The sequence below is a fragment of the Symphodus melops genome (assembly GCF_947650265.1).
Source record: "Symphodus melops genome assembly, chromosome: 6".
NCBI classification, from domain to species: domain Eukaryota; kingdom Metazoa; phylum Chordata; class Actinopteri; order Labriformes; family Labridae; genus Symphodus; species Symphodus melops.
Window position 1 is genome coordinate 26,891,603 of NC_136696.1, and position 16,789 is coordinate 26,908,391.

At 42.7% G+C, this 16,789-nt stretch overlaps 2 protein-coding genes across 8 annotated transcripts; both read right to left on the minus strand.

Annotated features, from left to right (window-relative positions):
• Positions 1–10: 10 nt before the first annotated feature.
• tdg.1 (thymine DNA glycosylase, tandem duplicate 1) lies at positions 11–6,689 on the minus strand. Of its 2 annotated transcripts, XM_079346253.1 has the most exons (11): positions 6,570–6,689; positions 5,891–5,965; positions 4,628–4,797; positions 4,074–4,375; positions 3,921–3,990; positions 3,025–3,160; positions 2,295–2,377; positions 2,107–2,201; positions 1,772–1,943; positions 1,499–1,651; positions 11–807 (listed from the first exon to the last, which is right to left on the minus strand). In XM_079346253.1, exons 2-11 carry the CDS (start codon positions 5,947–5,949, stop codon positions 680–682), a joined length of 1,368 nt encoding a protein of 455 aa, XP_079202379.1. In that variant the 5' UTR covers positions 5,950–5,965; positions 6,570–6,689; the 3' UTR covers positions 11–679. The 2 variants fall into 2 exon arrangements, with proteins under 2 accessions (XP_079202379.1, XP_079202380.1); XM_079346254.1 differs by lacking the exon at positions 5,891–5,965 and having other exon boundaries at positions 6,570–6,683.
• A 2,662-nt stretch (positions 6,690–9,351) lies between these two features.
• Positions 9,352–16,669, minus strand: tdg.2 (thymine DNA glycosylase, tandem duplicate 2). 6 transcript variants are annotated; one of them, XM_079346264.1, is made up of 11 exons: positions 16,482–16,669; positions 16,079–16,319; positions 14,565–14,893; positions 13,394–13,593; positions 13,057–13,126; positions 11,815–11,950; positions 11,280–11,362; positions 11,073–11,167; positions 10,810–10,981; positions 10,542–10,698; positions 9,352–9,755 (listed from the first exon to the last, which is right to left on the minus strand). In XM_079346264.1, exons 2-10 carry the CDS (start codon positions 16,165–16,167, stop codon positions 10,592–10,594), a joined length of 1,281 nt encoding a protein of 426 aa, XP_079202390.1. In that variant the 5' UTR covers positions 16,168–16,319; positions 16,482–16,669; the 3' UTR covers positions 9,352–9,755; positions 10,542–10,591. The 6 variants fall into 6 exon arrangements, with proteins under 6 accessions (XP_079202390.1, XP_079202391.1, XP_079202389.1 ...); XM_079346265.1 differs by lacking the exon at positions 16,482–16,669 and adding an exon at positions 16,358–16,469 and having other exon boundaries at positions 16,079–16,146; XM_079346263.1 differs by lacking the exon at positions 16,482–16,669 and having other exon boundaries at positions 16,079–16,471.
• Between the last annotated feature and the right edge of the window lie 120 nt (positions 16,670–16,789).

Here is a 16,789-nt window from a genome sequence, read left to right on the forward strand (position 1 = left end):
TGTAGAAAAACATCATCAGGATATTTTAATGGTACACAATTTTCATAAAATTCCTCAAGAATGACATTTTAAAACATACAAAACATTATTCTAAACTTCCTAAAGTGATGAAATAAAAAGTCAAATAAATCCTGTTCAGAGTTTTGTAACATTAAAAAAAAAGAAAAAGAGGCTCGTCTGAGATTCTTCTCGACGAGCGTCATGAGTCCGGTTCCATCCAGTGATCTCGTCGATGTGGTCAGTTCATAGCACCATAAAAAGAAAACATTAAATGGATTAAAGCCGCCTCCACTCACACAGGAGAGGATGGTAGAGGCTCACTCGGATCTGTTCTGAGCGTTTAAAATGACCGTCAGCGGTTAGATCTACTGTCGCAGCAGTAGGCACGAATGTTTCCTCTTACTGCATCACAGTGCAGTACGTTACAGTACAAAGGTTTAAATACATGATCTCCTCCAGGGACAGTCCTGCATCGTCATTGTCAAGTCCCTGATTTTCTTGTTTTGTTTGTTTTTTAAACAAAGACTGCCGTGAAGGTGATCACACATGTTCACAAGACCATAATGCAAATTAAAAAGTGCAGAAAAAAATACTCTGCAAAAAAAAATCTCTAAGAAGTCCGTCTACACTAACAAAAAAGGGGAAAAAACCTAAAGCCTGACGGGGTCAGTCTTCTTCCTCATACGGCGGCCTCCTTCTGTCCTCCGCTGATGTCTGGGATCTGGTCTGCAAAGGACTGGGTCATCCACTGTCCGTCCGGGAGCTGACCCTCTGCTAGCTCTGACGTGCTCGCCTCCTGCGCTCCTTCTGCACACAGACAAACACACGACATGACACGACACACGTGTGTGTGTGTGTGTGTGTGTGTGTGTGTGTGTGTGTGTGTGTGTGTGTGTGTGTGTGTGTATGTGTGTGGGCTGAACTTCTGCATTAAGTAACTATCCTTTCATAAATCCAACCTGTGTCTTTAAATTCCTTTAAGATGGGAGGGGGCACCTGAACAGAAACAGGAAGTGTGGAGCTGGGCTCCCATTGGCAAGCTGCTGGATTCGAACCCGGGCTGCCTCTTAGGCCCCGCCCACACGTAGCCGGGTATCTCACAAAACAAAGATATTTTTCTACGTTTTGGCCTCTCATCCACACAAAGACAAGATATGTTATGTGTTTACATTCAGAAACAGTGTGGAAGCCCCCAGATACGACTCCAGGCTCAAGGACACAGGCGAAGGACGTCGTTAAGAGACGGAAGCTTACTCTGATTGGATGAGATTCAGGGAACGCCTCTGTACACGGAGCGGGCACGCTAACCGCCACGCTACAGGCACCTGCAGAGTTCAGTACTTTAGCAGCCTTTTAAAATCTGCCTGAAGGTGTGAAGCTGGCCCGAGGCTCCTTCTAAAAACTTGACTAAAAACGTTACCAGACGAGTGAAACGTTTGCCTGCGTCACGCCACGCCTCGAGAGTCACAACCTGAAAGAGTCGGTAAAAACGTGATACCTCGGTTTTCTCCAGACGAGAATGTGCAGTGCCCGTTGGTCTGTCCTTGGGCCGGTCCCGCTTCAGCTCCTTTCTCTGCGTACGCTCCCCCGTAGGCGTCTTCATAACCGGGATCATACGTCTCCTCCTTTATCGCCATCCTCTTGGCGTCCTCTGTTGGAGGGAATCAAATAAGAGCGTGTTAAACACTGAGAGGAGTCTCATCACGACGCTGTGAACTGAAAGCACTCTGAACATTCATTACTACTAAAGACGGTGGAGATCTGTGTTTACCTTTAGCCAGCTGCAGGTTGAACGAGTACTCCACCTCCTGGATCTCTGTGTTTGTTCGCTCGCCCCTCAGCTTGTCTCTGAGCTCCCTCAGTTTGATGTAGAAGTGGACTTTGTCCTGGGCCCGAGGGAACTGAGCGCATCGAGCGCTGGAGGAAGGCATCAGGTACAGAGCCTGCGGAGGAGAAGGAGAAATGATCAGAATGAACAGTGCTGACACCGACGACGTCTGATCCATAAAATGTCTAAAACAGACGAGACGACTCCGAGTCTCTGAGGTCGACCACAAACACACGTGAGGCGTTAATATTTCAAGTCTCCGTGAAGACGAGTCTCACCACGTCACAGTCGGGGATCTTGTGCGGCTGCAGACCAAATTCAAGCTTCGTCGGCTTCTTTCCAAACATCTCTCTGCAGAACATTTCATAGATGCCTTGTAGAGGAGGAAGAGCACAGAGAAGAGACGTGACGTCTTTGGACTTTCAGGAATCATTCGGTGTGTAAAGTAGTGAACGAGTGCGCTTACATTTCCCATTGAAGACGGCGATCAGAGGCTTGAATTTCTTCAGCTTCTCTGTGAGGATTTTACCTCCTTCACGTAACTCTTTACTGTTTGGATAAAAAAAATACAAATAAAAACGAAATATGTAAATTTGCAGGGTGAAAAAAAACAAGTCAAACAATTGTAAGGACAGCCTGCTCATGATTGTGATATATTTGATGTGTTTTTGTATTTCTATTTCTTTTGTGTTGCTGCTTGTTTTGTCCAGGACACTCTTGAAAAGGAGATTTTTAACCTCAATGAGTTTCTCTTCCTGGTTAAATAAAGGTAATAATAATAATAATAATAATAATAATAATAATAATGATGATGATGATGATGAAATCATCCTGAGTAATCAGCGTGAAGGTTTTCCTGTTAAAAGGGGGGGGGGGTCTAAGGGGGCATGGAGACATGACGCAGCTGAAATCTAAGATGACCTGTGAAGGGGTCATGCTTCATGTCACTGACAGTTTTAACCTTTTGAATCAATGCTCCTGAAACTGTTCATATTTGCGAGCGGAGAAGAAGATACTGGTGAGCAGGAAACAGAACTTAACCGTTTCTTTACTCGACATCACATGACCATGTGACCATGTGACCATGCGAGCAGGGAGCTGACAGGAGTTTTGTGCACGTGTGGAAACTTTGAAACTCAAAACCAGCGATCACACAGATATACGTTTAAATATTAGGTTGTTGTTTTTTCGCCTACGTTGAGAGGTCTTTACTTCCTGGCGTCGCCCTGGCAACCATGTTGGTGAAACCCATTTTGTACTTGACGGGCAAGGAGGTGTCATGCATGTGGTTTAGCTGCTCCTCCGTAAATCCAGACAGAAACAGGCACTTCCCTGAAAACACAAACAAAGTCAGTCAAGATTTTTCCAGGTTTCACTCACACGCACGATATTCATGAACAAAGTCCTCCAAGGGCGAGTTTGAAACTTCAATCAGACCATCTGATGCTGCTCAGATCACACACCCGGACTTTTCTGAAAACCTTCAGGGACTCAGATTATTCTCCGTCCTCTGATTATTCTTGAGACGAGCACAGAACCGTTAGCTTTGTGTCGATATATCTGCGCTCTCCGTGGTCAAAGCTGCACGTCTCATCTCTGCTCCGTTTCTGTCCGGTACGTGCTAAGGTTGAGTTTTCTAAAAACGTTTCTCTTTCTCTCTATCGCATCGCTCTCACTGAGAGTTTTCGGGCTGAGGAAAATGTGAAAAAATAAAATAAAAGGAAGGTAAAAAGTGCTGTACATCGTTTCATCTGACACATGCCGCGTGGCAGCAGGTACAGATGTTAAACCTTTAAATATAAGGGCGCTTATAGCCTGGAGGTTATGTCGCACGCCCCGCGTGCAGAGGCTATCAACCTCGTCTCAGCCGCCGTCGTTTCAAACCAACCTTGGCTCTACAGCTGTCCTTTACAACGAAGGCAAAAAGGTCCAAAAATATTCACATTCAAAATCACTAAAAGCTGAAATATTTTAGTCTTTTGTCAGTTGTTTGTTTTTCAGGTCATAAAGACGTTTAAATATGAGCCTCAGTCTGTTTTTTTTCCAACCAGCTAAAAACTTCTAACAGGAGAGTTTTGAACACATAACTTACAGAAATGATTTCCAGGACCTGGAAACCACCGTCCGATGAAAGCTGCCATCAGTCCCGGATTGATCCCAATCTGCAAGAAAAGAAGTTCATGTTTTTGAAGCCGACACTCAAATTAACTCCTGATAACGCGAACAGTTGAACAGGGATCCTTACAATGACATAGTCCAGGTTGTAGTCCAGCAGGTCAGGCAGAGTCTTCTTCATGACTTCCTCCTCTGACATCCCCTTAAAGCGGTCCACTTTCCTCCTCACTTTCTTGAAGCTCTCGTCTATCTTCTCTTGTTTCCCGTCGGTCTGAGCGTCAGCGGCCTTTTTGGGTTTAGGTCCCGGTTTGGCTTTAGGTGCGTTCGGGTCTTTAGGTGGCTTTGGTGGCTTCGGCGCCTTGGGGACTTTGGGTGGTTTGGGTGCTTTGGGTTCCTTGGGTTGAGCTGGTCTGCCTCTTTTTTTGGCTGGAGCTACGAGAGAAGTTTAGAGAGTGGACTTGAGGAGAGAAGAAACGCCGGATCCTTCACTGCTCTCTTTGACTGTTAACAGACTCTTGATCCTACTTTGACTTTATTTGACTCCACGTGAGCGTCTCAAACATCGACACGACTCAAGAATATAAAAAAAAAAAAAAACAAGATTTACAAAAAACCTGGGACCTGACCCAAAACGAGCAGCTCTACAAACAGTGAAGATACAGTTGATTAAATGGATTGTAGTACGTTTAGTCAGGTTGGCGTGCTCCTGCTGATCCATCATGGGTTCTGGATTAGCCACGTGTGGCCCGGCTGCTGCCTCCTCCGCCTCCCCCTCTGGGTACGGATAGTGATGGTTGGGGTTGAAGCCTGAATATTGGTTCTGGAGAGCTTGAAACTGCTGAGCAGACTGAACCCTGGTGTGACGGGAATAATGTGAAAAGATAAATAAAGCAAAACAAACAAGCTACAGGTTCAACGCTGAGTTTGACCTCAGTATTGTATTAAAGCAACGTGCTTCATTGTATTAAAGTGGATTTGTAACACAGTGAGGACTCAGACTTTGGTGTTATAGATGAATACAACTAAAGAGTTCCTGCTGAGGTTTAAATAGATGTATTCACATTGTTTCTTCAGAAGAATTTATTAACTCTAAATGACTAATCCGTCTGTTTACAACAACATTAAATTTAAACATGGCTTCATCAGGTTGGGGAGAAAACACCTCATGCACGTCGTTCGTCTGAAAGTGAAGTAATTCAGCCTTCTTGTGTGCAGTGAATCTCCTTATTTACTGTAAAATAACTAAACATTTATATGCATTAATTGTGAGTGTGTACATGCACAATATACGTGTATGTCTTCTTTTGATTTTAGTGTAATCGAAGCATCATTAAAACACATTTGATCCAGGCATGTGCATCATTCAAGCTGGTTAATAACACACGACTGAAGGCGTGAATGTTTGTTGACTTTGATCAAAATCAATAAAGACATGGGTTAAAATATAACGTAGTTCATCCTCATATCACGTTCAGGGGAAGTTTTCTTTTGCTTCTTCTTGCATTAACAAAACAAACCAAACCAGACTGAAGACCAAGAGAGGCTGTGCTTTTAAGATTATTACTTTTCCTTTAAGGTTTGACATCTGCCGACTCTTTTAAAATGAAACTTAAGACTCATTTATTTAGATTTTTCGTTCATCTGTTTAGATTTGCTTTTTCCTTTCTGTGCTCATCCTTCTGTAAAGCACTTTGTGACTCTGCTCTATAAAAGATGAGCTATAAATAAAGTTATTAAAATCACAGGATAAAACACTTTAAATCGTCGAAATAAATGACATGTTTCAAACACAATGATGATTAAAAAAAAGGGAAACTGGGCGCACATGCTTTCATTTCATTGTCATCACACTTTGCCATTATATCAGGGATTTTTCCGCTCTAATCTCGCTCCCCCCTCTCTCTCTTTTATTTTTAAACCACATGGAGGTGAGGGAGGAAGACTCACCACTGATGAAGATACTCCGGAGAGACAACAGGGAATGATCCATTCAGCTTCTCCTCCATCTTTTGGGTGGTTTGACTTTATAGATAAATTAACATGCAGGTTGAGGATGAAACAAGGCATTTATATATTTGCTTTCTTTTTTTTTTCTTTTTGCATATTTTGGAGTCTGGCAGTGAATGAAAGTGAATGCATGTGCCAGGGCATTGTTGGCAAACTGTGGACTTTACACCAAAATAAAAACATGAATAATAACAACACATGGTGATAATACATGGTTTGACCACTGCTTTGCATGACTTTCTAATTTTATAGAAATAACCTCAAGCGAGCAGGATTTAAGAGTAAACACGCGACAGCCTTTTTCTACCACGGTGTGGCTAATTAACCAGCTAAACTGGACAAAAACAGGCATCAATTTGATGTATTTTTGGACAAGTTTACAATGCACTCCTGGCAGGTAAAGGCACGAGTGTTTAAAATGTTTTGTAGTCGATGCAGTAACATGATGAGGGCTCGTTAAAAAGCTTTTTGTCTGCAGCAGTGCCACAAGTGCAGCTAATGCTAGGCCAACAGCTAGCCGCTAAGCTAACTTAGCATGGATGAATGATTCCGCTTCGGCCAAAGGAGTCCTCGAATAAATTACACACAATTCACCAGAATGTAGAAGCTTTTTTCGAACCTGTTGTGGAAAGCGGCTTTAAATGGGTATCTTCTGTACAGTTTAACTATTTGTTTTCCATCTATTCCGCAATACAGGAGCCGCTACCGAGGCAACAAAGACATGACAGCAGCGCCGCTCAACTTTGACACCGGAAGATACCAAATCTAAGGTAACGAGTAGAAGCGCTTATTAACAAAAAGATTTACAAAATACCTTAAATGGTAAATATTTTAATATATTAAGGTGTTTGCAGTTTTACTGAAGTTAACCTGTATGTGTTTGATATTTACAATATACGCTAGTCATTTAAATCGAAAGAAGAAACAACAGGCGCACCCCCATTTTCCCGCTTTGGTTCGTTCCATTCGACTTTTAAACTCTGTAGTCCTGTGTTCCTATTGGCTGTTAGGGCCGCACACTATTTAAAGGGTAAATGTTTACATTTCGGAGCAGTTTTTTTTAATGGAGTTCATTTGAGTTGTTTTTCACGACACTTCCATGTGTTTACTGTAAATAACTGCACCGATGGCTTCAGTTTTAGAGGGGAATATGAGTAAATTTAGTTCACCTTTATTTTAATAATACACTAGTTTCATATAGGACTTTTCTAAATACTCAGAGACGCTTAATTAGAAAGACATTTTAAGTAGAAAATGTCCATGTAATGTTTCTTTTCCCTTTGTCATGATGCTTCTGATTTCTCATGTGAAGCATTTTGAATTGCCTTGTTGCTGAAACGTGCTCTAGAAATAAACTTGACTTTCAATATACTTCAGGGATGTACAGGTCCTTCTCAAAAAATTAGCATATTGGGACAAAGTTCATTATTTTCTGTAATGTACTGATAAACATTAGACTTTCATATATTTTAGATTCATTACACACAACTGAAGTAGTTCAAGCCTTATATTGTTTTAATATTGATGATTTTGGCAAAAAAGTCAAGAAAAACCAAAAAACCCTATCTCAAAAACTTAGCATATTTCATCCGACCAATAAAAGAAAAGTGTTTTTAATACAAAAAAAGTCAACCTTCAAATAATTATGTTCAGTTATGCACTCAATACTTGGTCGGGAATCCTTTTGCAGAAATGACTGCTTCAATGCGGCGTGGCATGGAGGCAATCAGCCTGTGGCACTGCTGAGGTCTTATGGAGGCCCAGGATGCTTCGATAGCGGCCTTAAGCTCATCCAGAGTGTTGGGTCTTGCGTCTCTCAACTGTCTCTTCACAATACCCCACAGATTCTCTGTGGGGTTCAGGTCAGGAGAGTTGGCAGACCAATTGAGCACAGTAATACCATGGTCAGTAAACCATTTACCAGTGGTTTTGGCACTGTGAGCAGGTGCCAGGTCGTGCTGAAAAATGAAATCTCCATAAAACTTTTCAGCAGATGGAAGCATGAAGTGCTCCAAAATCTCCTGATAGCTAGCTGCATTGACCCTGCCCTTGATAAAACACAGTGGACCAACACCAGCAGCTGACATGGCACCCCAGACCATCACTGACTGTGGGTACTCGACACTGGACTTCAGGCATTTTGGCATTTCCTTCTCCCCAGTCTTCCTCCAGACTCTGGCAACTTGATTTCTGAATGACATGCAAAATTTGCTTTCATCCGAAAAAAGTACTTTGGACCACTGAGCAACAGTCCAGTGCTGCTTCTCTGTAGCCCAGGTCAGGCGCTTCTGCTGCTGTTTCTGGTTCAAAAGTGGCTTGACCTGGGGAATGTGGCACCTGTAGCCCATTTCCTGCACACGCCTGTGCACGGTGGCTCTGGATGTTTCTACTCCAGACTCAGTCCACTGCATCCGCAGGTCCCCCAAGGTCTGGAATCGGCCCTTCTCCACAATCTTCCTCAGGGTCCGGTCACCTCTTCTCGTCGTGCAGCGTTTTCTGCCACACTTTTTCCTTCCCACTGAGGTGCCTTGATACGGCACTCTGGGAACAACCTATTCGTTCAGAAATGTCTTTCTGTGTCTTACCCTCTTGCTTGAGGGTGTCAATGATGGCCTTCTGGACAGCAGTCAGGTCGGCAGTCTTACCCATGATTGCGGTTTTGAGTGATGAACCAGGCTGGGAGTTTTTAAAAGACTCAGGAATGTTTTGCAGGTGTTTGGAGTTAATTCATTGATTCAGATGATTAGGTTAATAGCTCGTTTAGAGAACCTTTTCATGATATGCTAATTTTTTGAGATAGGACTTTTGGGTTTTCATGAGCTGTATGCCAAAATCATCAGTACTAAAACAATAAAAGACCTGAAATATTTCAGTTGGTGTGCAATGAATCTAAAATATTTGAAAGTTTAATTTTTATCATTACATTATGGAAAAGAATGAACTTTATCACAATATGCTAATTTTTTGAGAAGGACCTGTAGTTGCCGGTTGAAACATTGTGATGAAGTCTTCTGGTCAATCTTCCTCCTCCTCCTCAGCCTGTAGATATGTGCTTAGTGACACTGTGCAGCGTTGTCAAATGGTCAACGAAGCAGATTTTTTTTCCACTTAGCAGTAACGCTTCAAAAATCTCCAGACACGAGTCACTGCATGTTCTTCACGTGTAAAGATGCACAGACCCTTACAGCTCCACATGAATGAACACACACACACACACACACACACACACACACACACACACACACACACACACACACACACACACACACACACACACACACACACACACACACACACACACACACACACACACACACACACACACACACACACACACACACACACACACACACACACACACACACACACACACACACACACACACACACACACACACACAGTCCTGTTTGAGAAGAGATTTAATGACTCTGTAATTACAAATTAGAAATTCCAGAGTAAAATTTTTTTTACAGCTGATAAATCATAAAATGTTATTCTTTGAAAAATACAAAAATAAGTCACTGGACACACATACAGTACAAAATGCAATAAATAGTGATAGAAAATAACACCAAAAACATGCACAGCCTGTTTGAGAGTTAGAAAATGGAACCGATTTGGGGACTTCCTCCCTTGTGCGTCACATTGTGAGGTCTTATTTATTTCTTCTTCTTTTTTTTCCTGTGTTGTCTGCAGAGGGCCTACCATCGTTGATGCATCATGCTACGAGTACAGCTGATATCTGCGGAGCCAACATACAACCAGCTGCAGGGGTTTTATGTCACGGCATCCGCTACATCCATATCTGCAAGACAAGAAAACATAAAGTAAATGTGATTTAGTTACTTCTGATGGTCTCTTTACTCAGCAGCCTCGACCATCAGTGTGTGAATGTGTCGGTGTGACCTGCAGCGTAAAAGAGCTTTAAGAAGTCAGGAGACTAGAAAAGAAACATATAAGCCTTATGTCCATTTAAAATGTAGTAATACGTTAGTTAGTCATTTAACCCTTTTTCGTTCTATACACCATTAACACGTATGTTAAAGGAGCGCCACTCTTTTATCAACATCATTTGTGTTAAAGGTTCATTTTCTGGCTTTTTATGCCTTCACTTAGAGACAGGACAGTGAATGGAGTCAGAAATCAGGACGAGAGAGAGGAGGGGAACGACATGAGGGAGAGGAGTCACAACAGGCCACCAGACTCCGTACATGGGGCGCGCACACTAACCACAAGGCCACCGGTGCCGCCTTCACTTTAATTTCAACAGTTTTCATTATTACAGGCCGGCACATACTTAAAACGTTTGATTTTAGCCCATGTGAACGGATCTCACTTTGACAGCCTCAGAGCAGACGAGCGTCGCGCCCCCTCTTGAGATCTTCAACAACCAGACCCAAGGGTGCGAACCAACGGTCTATGGTGTCAGCTAATGGACTTCTAACATGCAGGACGGCTTGCTGTCATCAGTCACAGACGTTAGCAGTCATTATCTCTGCTTGTACATCATGCACCTGGAAACTGCTGTGAGCTTTGTTGAGAAATATACAAAAATCTATTAAGATGTAAAAGATCTCCACGTGGATAGTACCTGTGCGTTTCAGCAGAAAGGCCTGTTTTTTCCCCTCTCCTCCAACTCGTTTAGTTGAAGGAGCTGCTGCTTTGACTCGAATCGTTGTTCAGCCGACCACAGCTCTCGTACTCTGGATCCACCTGCTCTTCTTTGATTGCCATCCTCTTAGCATCCTCTGCAGGACAAACAAAAATCTTTAATTTAAACTAAAAATACAAATCAGAGCGTTGACTTAAAGGTTCCTGGTGTTGTTTATCTCAAGGCACAAAATAAGCCGCGGTGTGACCTTTAGCCAGCTGCAGGTCGAACGAGTACTCCGTCTCTTTCACGTCGATGCTCGGAGTGATGCCCTTCATTTTGTCTCGCAGCTCCTTCAGCTTGATGAAGAAATGGACTTTATCCTGTGCACGAGGAAACTGTGCACAACGGGGACTCGAAGACGGCATCAAGTAGCACACCTGGGTGATCGAAGAAACGCCACGATGACTGTTATTTGTATCTTTTAAACACATTTCTAAATACATATATATGTGAACTTTTTCCACGTACTGTCTCCGTTTCTGGGATTTTGTAAGGCTGCAGACCAAACTCAATATTCTTTGCCTTCACACCAAACGTTTCCTTGCAGAAGATTTCATAAATACCTGCAAAGATAGACAAATAAAAACACTGTGAAACGTATCCAGTACTTCTAGTTAAAAAACACGACATCCAAACAACGATGTAGAGGGGGTTAATGTCTTGTTGTTTTCTTACCTTTCCCATTAAATGCTGCTATTAATGGCTTGTATTTCTGCAGCTTTTCCAGTAACTGCTTCCCTCCTTCACGAATCTCCTTACTGGGAAAAAAAACAACCAGAAACATATAATGATGTTTGTGCTTTTCAAAAGGACACATCAAACTCTGGTGATTTAAGAAGGTTTTTGTTCACTTAAAATCATCATTTCCTGCTGCTTTAAAGGTCACATATTGTGCAGAATAATCTTCTCCATGTTCCTCTCACTCTAACATGCGTCTGTTGTGCGTCGACAAACCCTCCAATGATGAGAAAAGTCCATCCTCTCCGTCCTCTGCCTGCTCCACTTTACAGAAAATGTGTGCTCAAACAGGCCGTTTGGAGATTTCCCCTTCATGACATCACAAAGGGCAGTAGCCCTTAGTATAACATGTGACCTTTAACTCTGAATCAGTCGACTTAAATGACTTGTATTTAAAGCTGAAGAACATTTTTGAATTGAAACTGCGTGTCTGTAAATTCAACCGATGGGTGTGTGTGTTATTGTTTTCCACCTGGAGAGGTCCTTGCTGCCCGGTGTGGTCCTCTCCACCATGTTGGTGAAGCCGATGCTGTAGTTCTCAGGTAGGCTCTTGTCGTGCATGTAGTTCAGCTGCTCGTCAGTGAAACCAGAGAGAAACAGACACTTCCCTGGAAAGAAAACGGAGAGGTCAAATTATTGAGAAACACAAAAACGACTGTAAATACTGAAGCCAGGACTTTTTGAATGCATCGGTGCTGCAGCCTTTTTTTTTTAACCCCTCGAAATAAGAAACAAAGTGACATGACGTGAAGTTCAGAAACTGAGCATTGCATGGAGCCTGGGCTTGCTGTGCTCAGAGAGCCATGGCTGCAGGTAATCAGAGGCAGGTGTGTCAAAGTGCTCGCACGATTCAGGATTACATTCGACTGTTTTGTTTTCAAACTTGTGGATGCAGCGGGGTCAGCGGCGTGTCTACACAAAGTGGAAATAAAACTCTAACCACATCAGACACGGTTTGTTGCTTTGAGCCGAACACACGTATGAAACTGCCCCCCCCCCCCGTCCCTGTGAAGGCACATGTAGCCGGACAATGCCAAAGATTATTTTAAGGCGTAAATTAGTGACCACGTAGTGACCATGGCGAGAAAGCTAAAGGTGTTGGCAAGCAGTAAATCAGGAAATGATTCAACGGGACTAACTCCGGTTCAGTTAAAGGAAGCTCCAGTACTTTTTTTATTTCCGCTGCCTCCACAGTAAATGGTGCATAAAACATCAGAAATCAGTAAATAATTAAATAGTCAGAGAGGAGAAAGGAACCATCTGCTCACTTCGTGTCAGAAACTGAACCGAGCTGAATGTAAGAGCTCGTGTGATCACTGATCACCTTTACTTTAGCAGTCTCTCCTTTTCAAACCCGTTCGGGGAAAGACCTCGAGTGGAGATTCTCCCACGCTGCCTCTCACGCCATGCGTGCTTGTCTGCTCGTCGTGGTGAAACATTAAAGATCTCTCAGTTATAAATAAAGAGATATTTTTTAACATTTTTATGGCTGCACCGATATATTAATAAGATATTTTAATTTAAGTATATGTGATTTGTTTTGTTGTAATTCTTTGTTAAGTGTCTTTGAGTATTAAGAGGTTTAAAATTCTACAGCATTATTATTATTATTATTATTATTATAATTTATAAGTGTTCGTTCAGATGGCACCAACAGAGAAGCGCGAGTTAAAAGTGAAAGCTGGTGTCGTGATGAAATTGAGTTTCCACGTACAGAAATGGTTTCCTGGGTTCGGGTAATGGTGTCCTTTGTAGGCTGACAATAGTCCTGGGTTAATTCCGATCTGTGGAGAAACATGAAAGCGTCACCATGGCAACAGACGTTTCTTTGTGTGTGTGTGTGTGTGTGTGTGTGTGTGTGTGTGTGTGTGTGTGTGTGTGTGTGTGTGTGTGTGTGTGTGTGTGTGTGTGTGTGTGAAACCATACGACGTTGACACAAAGACTGTGTGAGACTCTTTTTCTGTTGTATTTGTACAACTAGCACAAAAAAAAAAAAAACTTTCACTGCCACTTATTCAAATTGTTGAATATCCAAATGATGAATGACTCACGATCAGGATGTCCAGATTGTAGGTGATGACGTCCGGCAGCGTCTTGGCCATGACCTCGGCCACAGACATGCCGTTAAAGCGGTTGAGGGCCCTCTTGGCTTTTTTGGCGGCTTCCACCTCGTCGTCCTCCTCCTTGATTTTTCCGTCCTCCGACTGGTTCTTCGGAGGCCGGCCTCTCTTCTTCTTCACGGGCGTCACAGCTAGGACAGAGAGTACAGAACAGCTGTGACAGTCACTGCATTATGAGGGGGAATATGCAACATGCAAAAACATGATTCAATATTGTGACGGCAGTAGGAAGTACAACAAATGAATATAATGAAATGATCACGTCAGCTGGTATTCGGTCCATTACAGGATCTCGTTCAGCTGTTCTGCATGTTGTCTCCAAAATGTGTCCAAATAGCAAAAGTAGTGTTTCTCTCAAAGATTTCCCTAAAACTCATTGTCCTGCACTCTTCTCTCCTTATTGAGCCACAAAACCGACCGATCAACTAATCTGTGAGGAGCAGGTGTGTGTGTGTGTGTGTATGATAGTCCATGTTTTAAGGGCTCTGTGTGGTTGGTCAAGTGTTGGCGTGAGGATCCCTCTGATAGCTGTGTGTTTGTGCTCAGAGGTGTCGGTAAAGCTCATCTGGAGGGGAGAGAGGTGAGAGAGTGGTTTGAGGGAGCAGAGCCAGAGTTAATTGGCACAGGTGATATCTGTTGGCTGATTGCTCCCCTTTTTCAATCTCTGCAGCAGCACGCTGGAGCTGCACACACACACACACAGACACACACACACACACAGAGACACTGAGCGTGAGCAGCAGGCTCTCCTCATGTTGTCTCCATCCTCTCACACTTGTGTGCGACAGGAGCCGAGAAGTTGCTGTTACTGGAGGGGAAACCATTCTAACTGCAAATCAATTGAAGCTCTCGGTTGCAGTTGGAGAGAGACGTTTCCCTTCTAACTGCAGTAATACTGAGGAAAATTAATCAGTGGTGACCCAGAACTGTCTTCATTTAAAATCCAGAGTCCTCTTTGTCTGAGACTGAGACAAGACCGAGTAAATCTAGGTTAAACTCAGAGGTGAGACCTTCCTGAAGTGGTCTTGAGACACGACCAACTACAACTTATTTGCACAAATGGCGGATAGTTAAACAAATCTGAGCGTCCTCTCGTCCGTACCTTGAGGTGGAGCAGCAGGCTGAGGTTGGTGCTGAACATTTGGTGCCTGCTGCTGGGCTGTTTGTTGATGCTGCGGGTGTTGAAGCTGTGCAGCATGATGCTGCTGCTGCTCCCTGATGTTCTGCTGGTAGGCCGACTCCTGGTAGTGATTGGAGGCCGGGGGGTGGTAGTTCTGATAAACGGGTTCCTGGTGCGAGATAACAGGCGGCTCCCGGTGGACAGACAGCTCGGCCATGACGAGCTCATCGTTGGGACCTTCTGTGTAATAACCCATGTTGTGATAAGGCATCCCATACTGGGCCTCAGGGTGCTGCTGGCTGGACTGGTACCTGGAAAAGGAAGAAGAATTTAAAAGAGAGGGGTGGTAAAGGAAGGCGTGCAGAAAAAAAAAGGAAATGGAGCGGGACACAGCAGGAAACGGAAGAGTATGCCGGCGTTCAATGAGGAGGAGCGTCGAGAAGTCAAGCAAACGTTCAAAGCACAATACTTACAAACACACATGCGCTGACAAACACGTTTGTATTCTTTGCATTTCATCCGCTGCTTGAGCTTGTTTCGTTTAATGCACCTGATCAGAAGGAAAACAGAGAGACCTCGCTCTCTCTCTCTCTCTCTGAGAGGTCTTCTGACTCCAGGTTTGTCGCATCATCAGGAGAAGCAAACAAGAATGGAATGAAGATGTACAAACACTCAAAAAAAAAAAAAAAAAAAGGATTTGCATAAAACACGGTGACTGCGATGGACGTGAAGCCAAATACAGGTGAAGACCATCTTCAGTAGATGAATCTATTCTACAGACAGGCAGAGGAGAGTGTCTGTGCAGGCGTTGTGTGGATTATATTGTTACACATCCTCATCTTAATCTATTACTAGGACAGACTCCATGTGTTACATTAACACACTCTGTCCCCTGGAGCTCGATTGTTTTATAGATTCTTGGCTCATTGTTTTGCACTGGAATCAGAATCGGTTTTATTGCCACAGTACATTTACACATACAAGGAATTTGTCTTGGTGTGTTGGTTCGAAAGAAGAAAAAACAAGGCTGAAAATATAACAAGCACTTTAATAAAATAAAATATGAGAAGCAATTACCAATATATAAAACAGAATTTAAAAGTCAAATATAAAGAATAATAAAAAAACACAACAAAACACTAAAGTCAAATTCCTCCTTGTATGTGAAAACATACTTTGAAATAAAACACATCTTAAGAATTATTCTTTCAAAAGGTGTAACAGCATGCATCGTAATTGTAAAAATTACCACACATAATTTGACTCACTTATTTTTTTATGAGGGTATTTCTAACACTTATCAGTCCTGCAGTATTTTTAACACATGTTGACTCCTTGCATCCTTAGATATATTTAAAAGCAGATGTGAGTGATGGGTAAAAATGTTTTTTTTTTATTATTATTATTTTCTCCATGTCATGCATGAGAATGAGGACGTCGAGGAGATCACATAAGAAGAAGTTTGTTACGACCTGCCACCTCCAGCACCAACTCACCACTGCTGGAAATAATCCGTGGGAGCCGTCAGTGAAGTGTACTGGTTTTCTTCCATCTCAACTGTTGACTTATTTAAATACACGATCATTCATGCTGTTGTCAAATGCATCAGTACAAATAAAGATTGAGGAAACCAGCTGTGTGTTGGTTCATTTCTGGCACAAAGGAGACGGATGAACTGCTGCTACATGAAGCTGGCAGTAACATTAAGAAGAGCTGCAGCTGGATTCATCTCTACATCTGCCAAACAGAAAGATACACGAGAAAAACTAACATACCTGCCATACATTTTGTTCTTTAGTGCTGAAATTACGAAGACGGAGGGGCTCGGAATCCTCCCAAAACAAAGACCATTTAAACGCTCAATATTTCGTTTTTCTCAACGCTTGAATGACTACTTACTGCCCCCTCCTGGTTTGGAGTTGCACTGCACATGTCGGAAGTAAAACGATTATTCAGGATGCTAAATCTACTCTGTAAAAAAGCAACAGTCGATTTGTACCAACCGGAGCTGTTTTATTTTTTATCTTTAACATAATATAAAACACGCTTTATGGATTAATGTAAATTACCGCTAGGCGGCGACAGCTCCGGTTTAAAAGCATGAACCAAAATTTACGCAGTAGAAGAACGTAGCAATCAAAGATGTTATATTTTTAAGCGCAATACTTTACATATAAAAACGTAGTCTGCAGAATAGTCTTTGCTAA

Coding starts and splice junctions, on each gene's coding strand:
- tdg.1 (XM_079346253.1), bottom strand. CDS start 5,949: ATGGAGGAGAAGCTGAATGGATCATTCCCTGTTGTCTCTCCGGAGTAT. Junction 4,798..5,890: donor CCGGAGTATCTTCATCAGTG/GTGAGTCTTCCT, acceptor CCGTCACACCAG/GGTTCAGTCTGCTCAGCAGT. Junction 3,991..4,073: donor ACAACCTGGACTATGTCATT/GTAAGGATCCCT, acceptor CTTTTCTTGCAG/ATTGGGATCAATCCGGGACT.
- tdg.2 (XM_079346264.1), bottom strand. CDS start 16,167: ATGATCGTGTATTTAAATAAGTCAACAGTTGAGATGGAAGAAAACCAG. Junction 14,894..16,078: donor ACGGATTATTTCCAGCAGTG/GTGAGTTGGTGC, acceptor TTCCTTTTCCAG/GTACCAGTCCAGCCAGCAGC. Junction 11,951..13,056: donor GAACCCAGGAAACCATTTCT/GTACGTGGAAAC, acceptor TTTTCTTTCCAG/GGAAGTGTCTGTTTCTCTCT.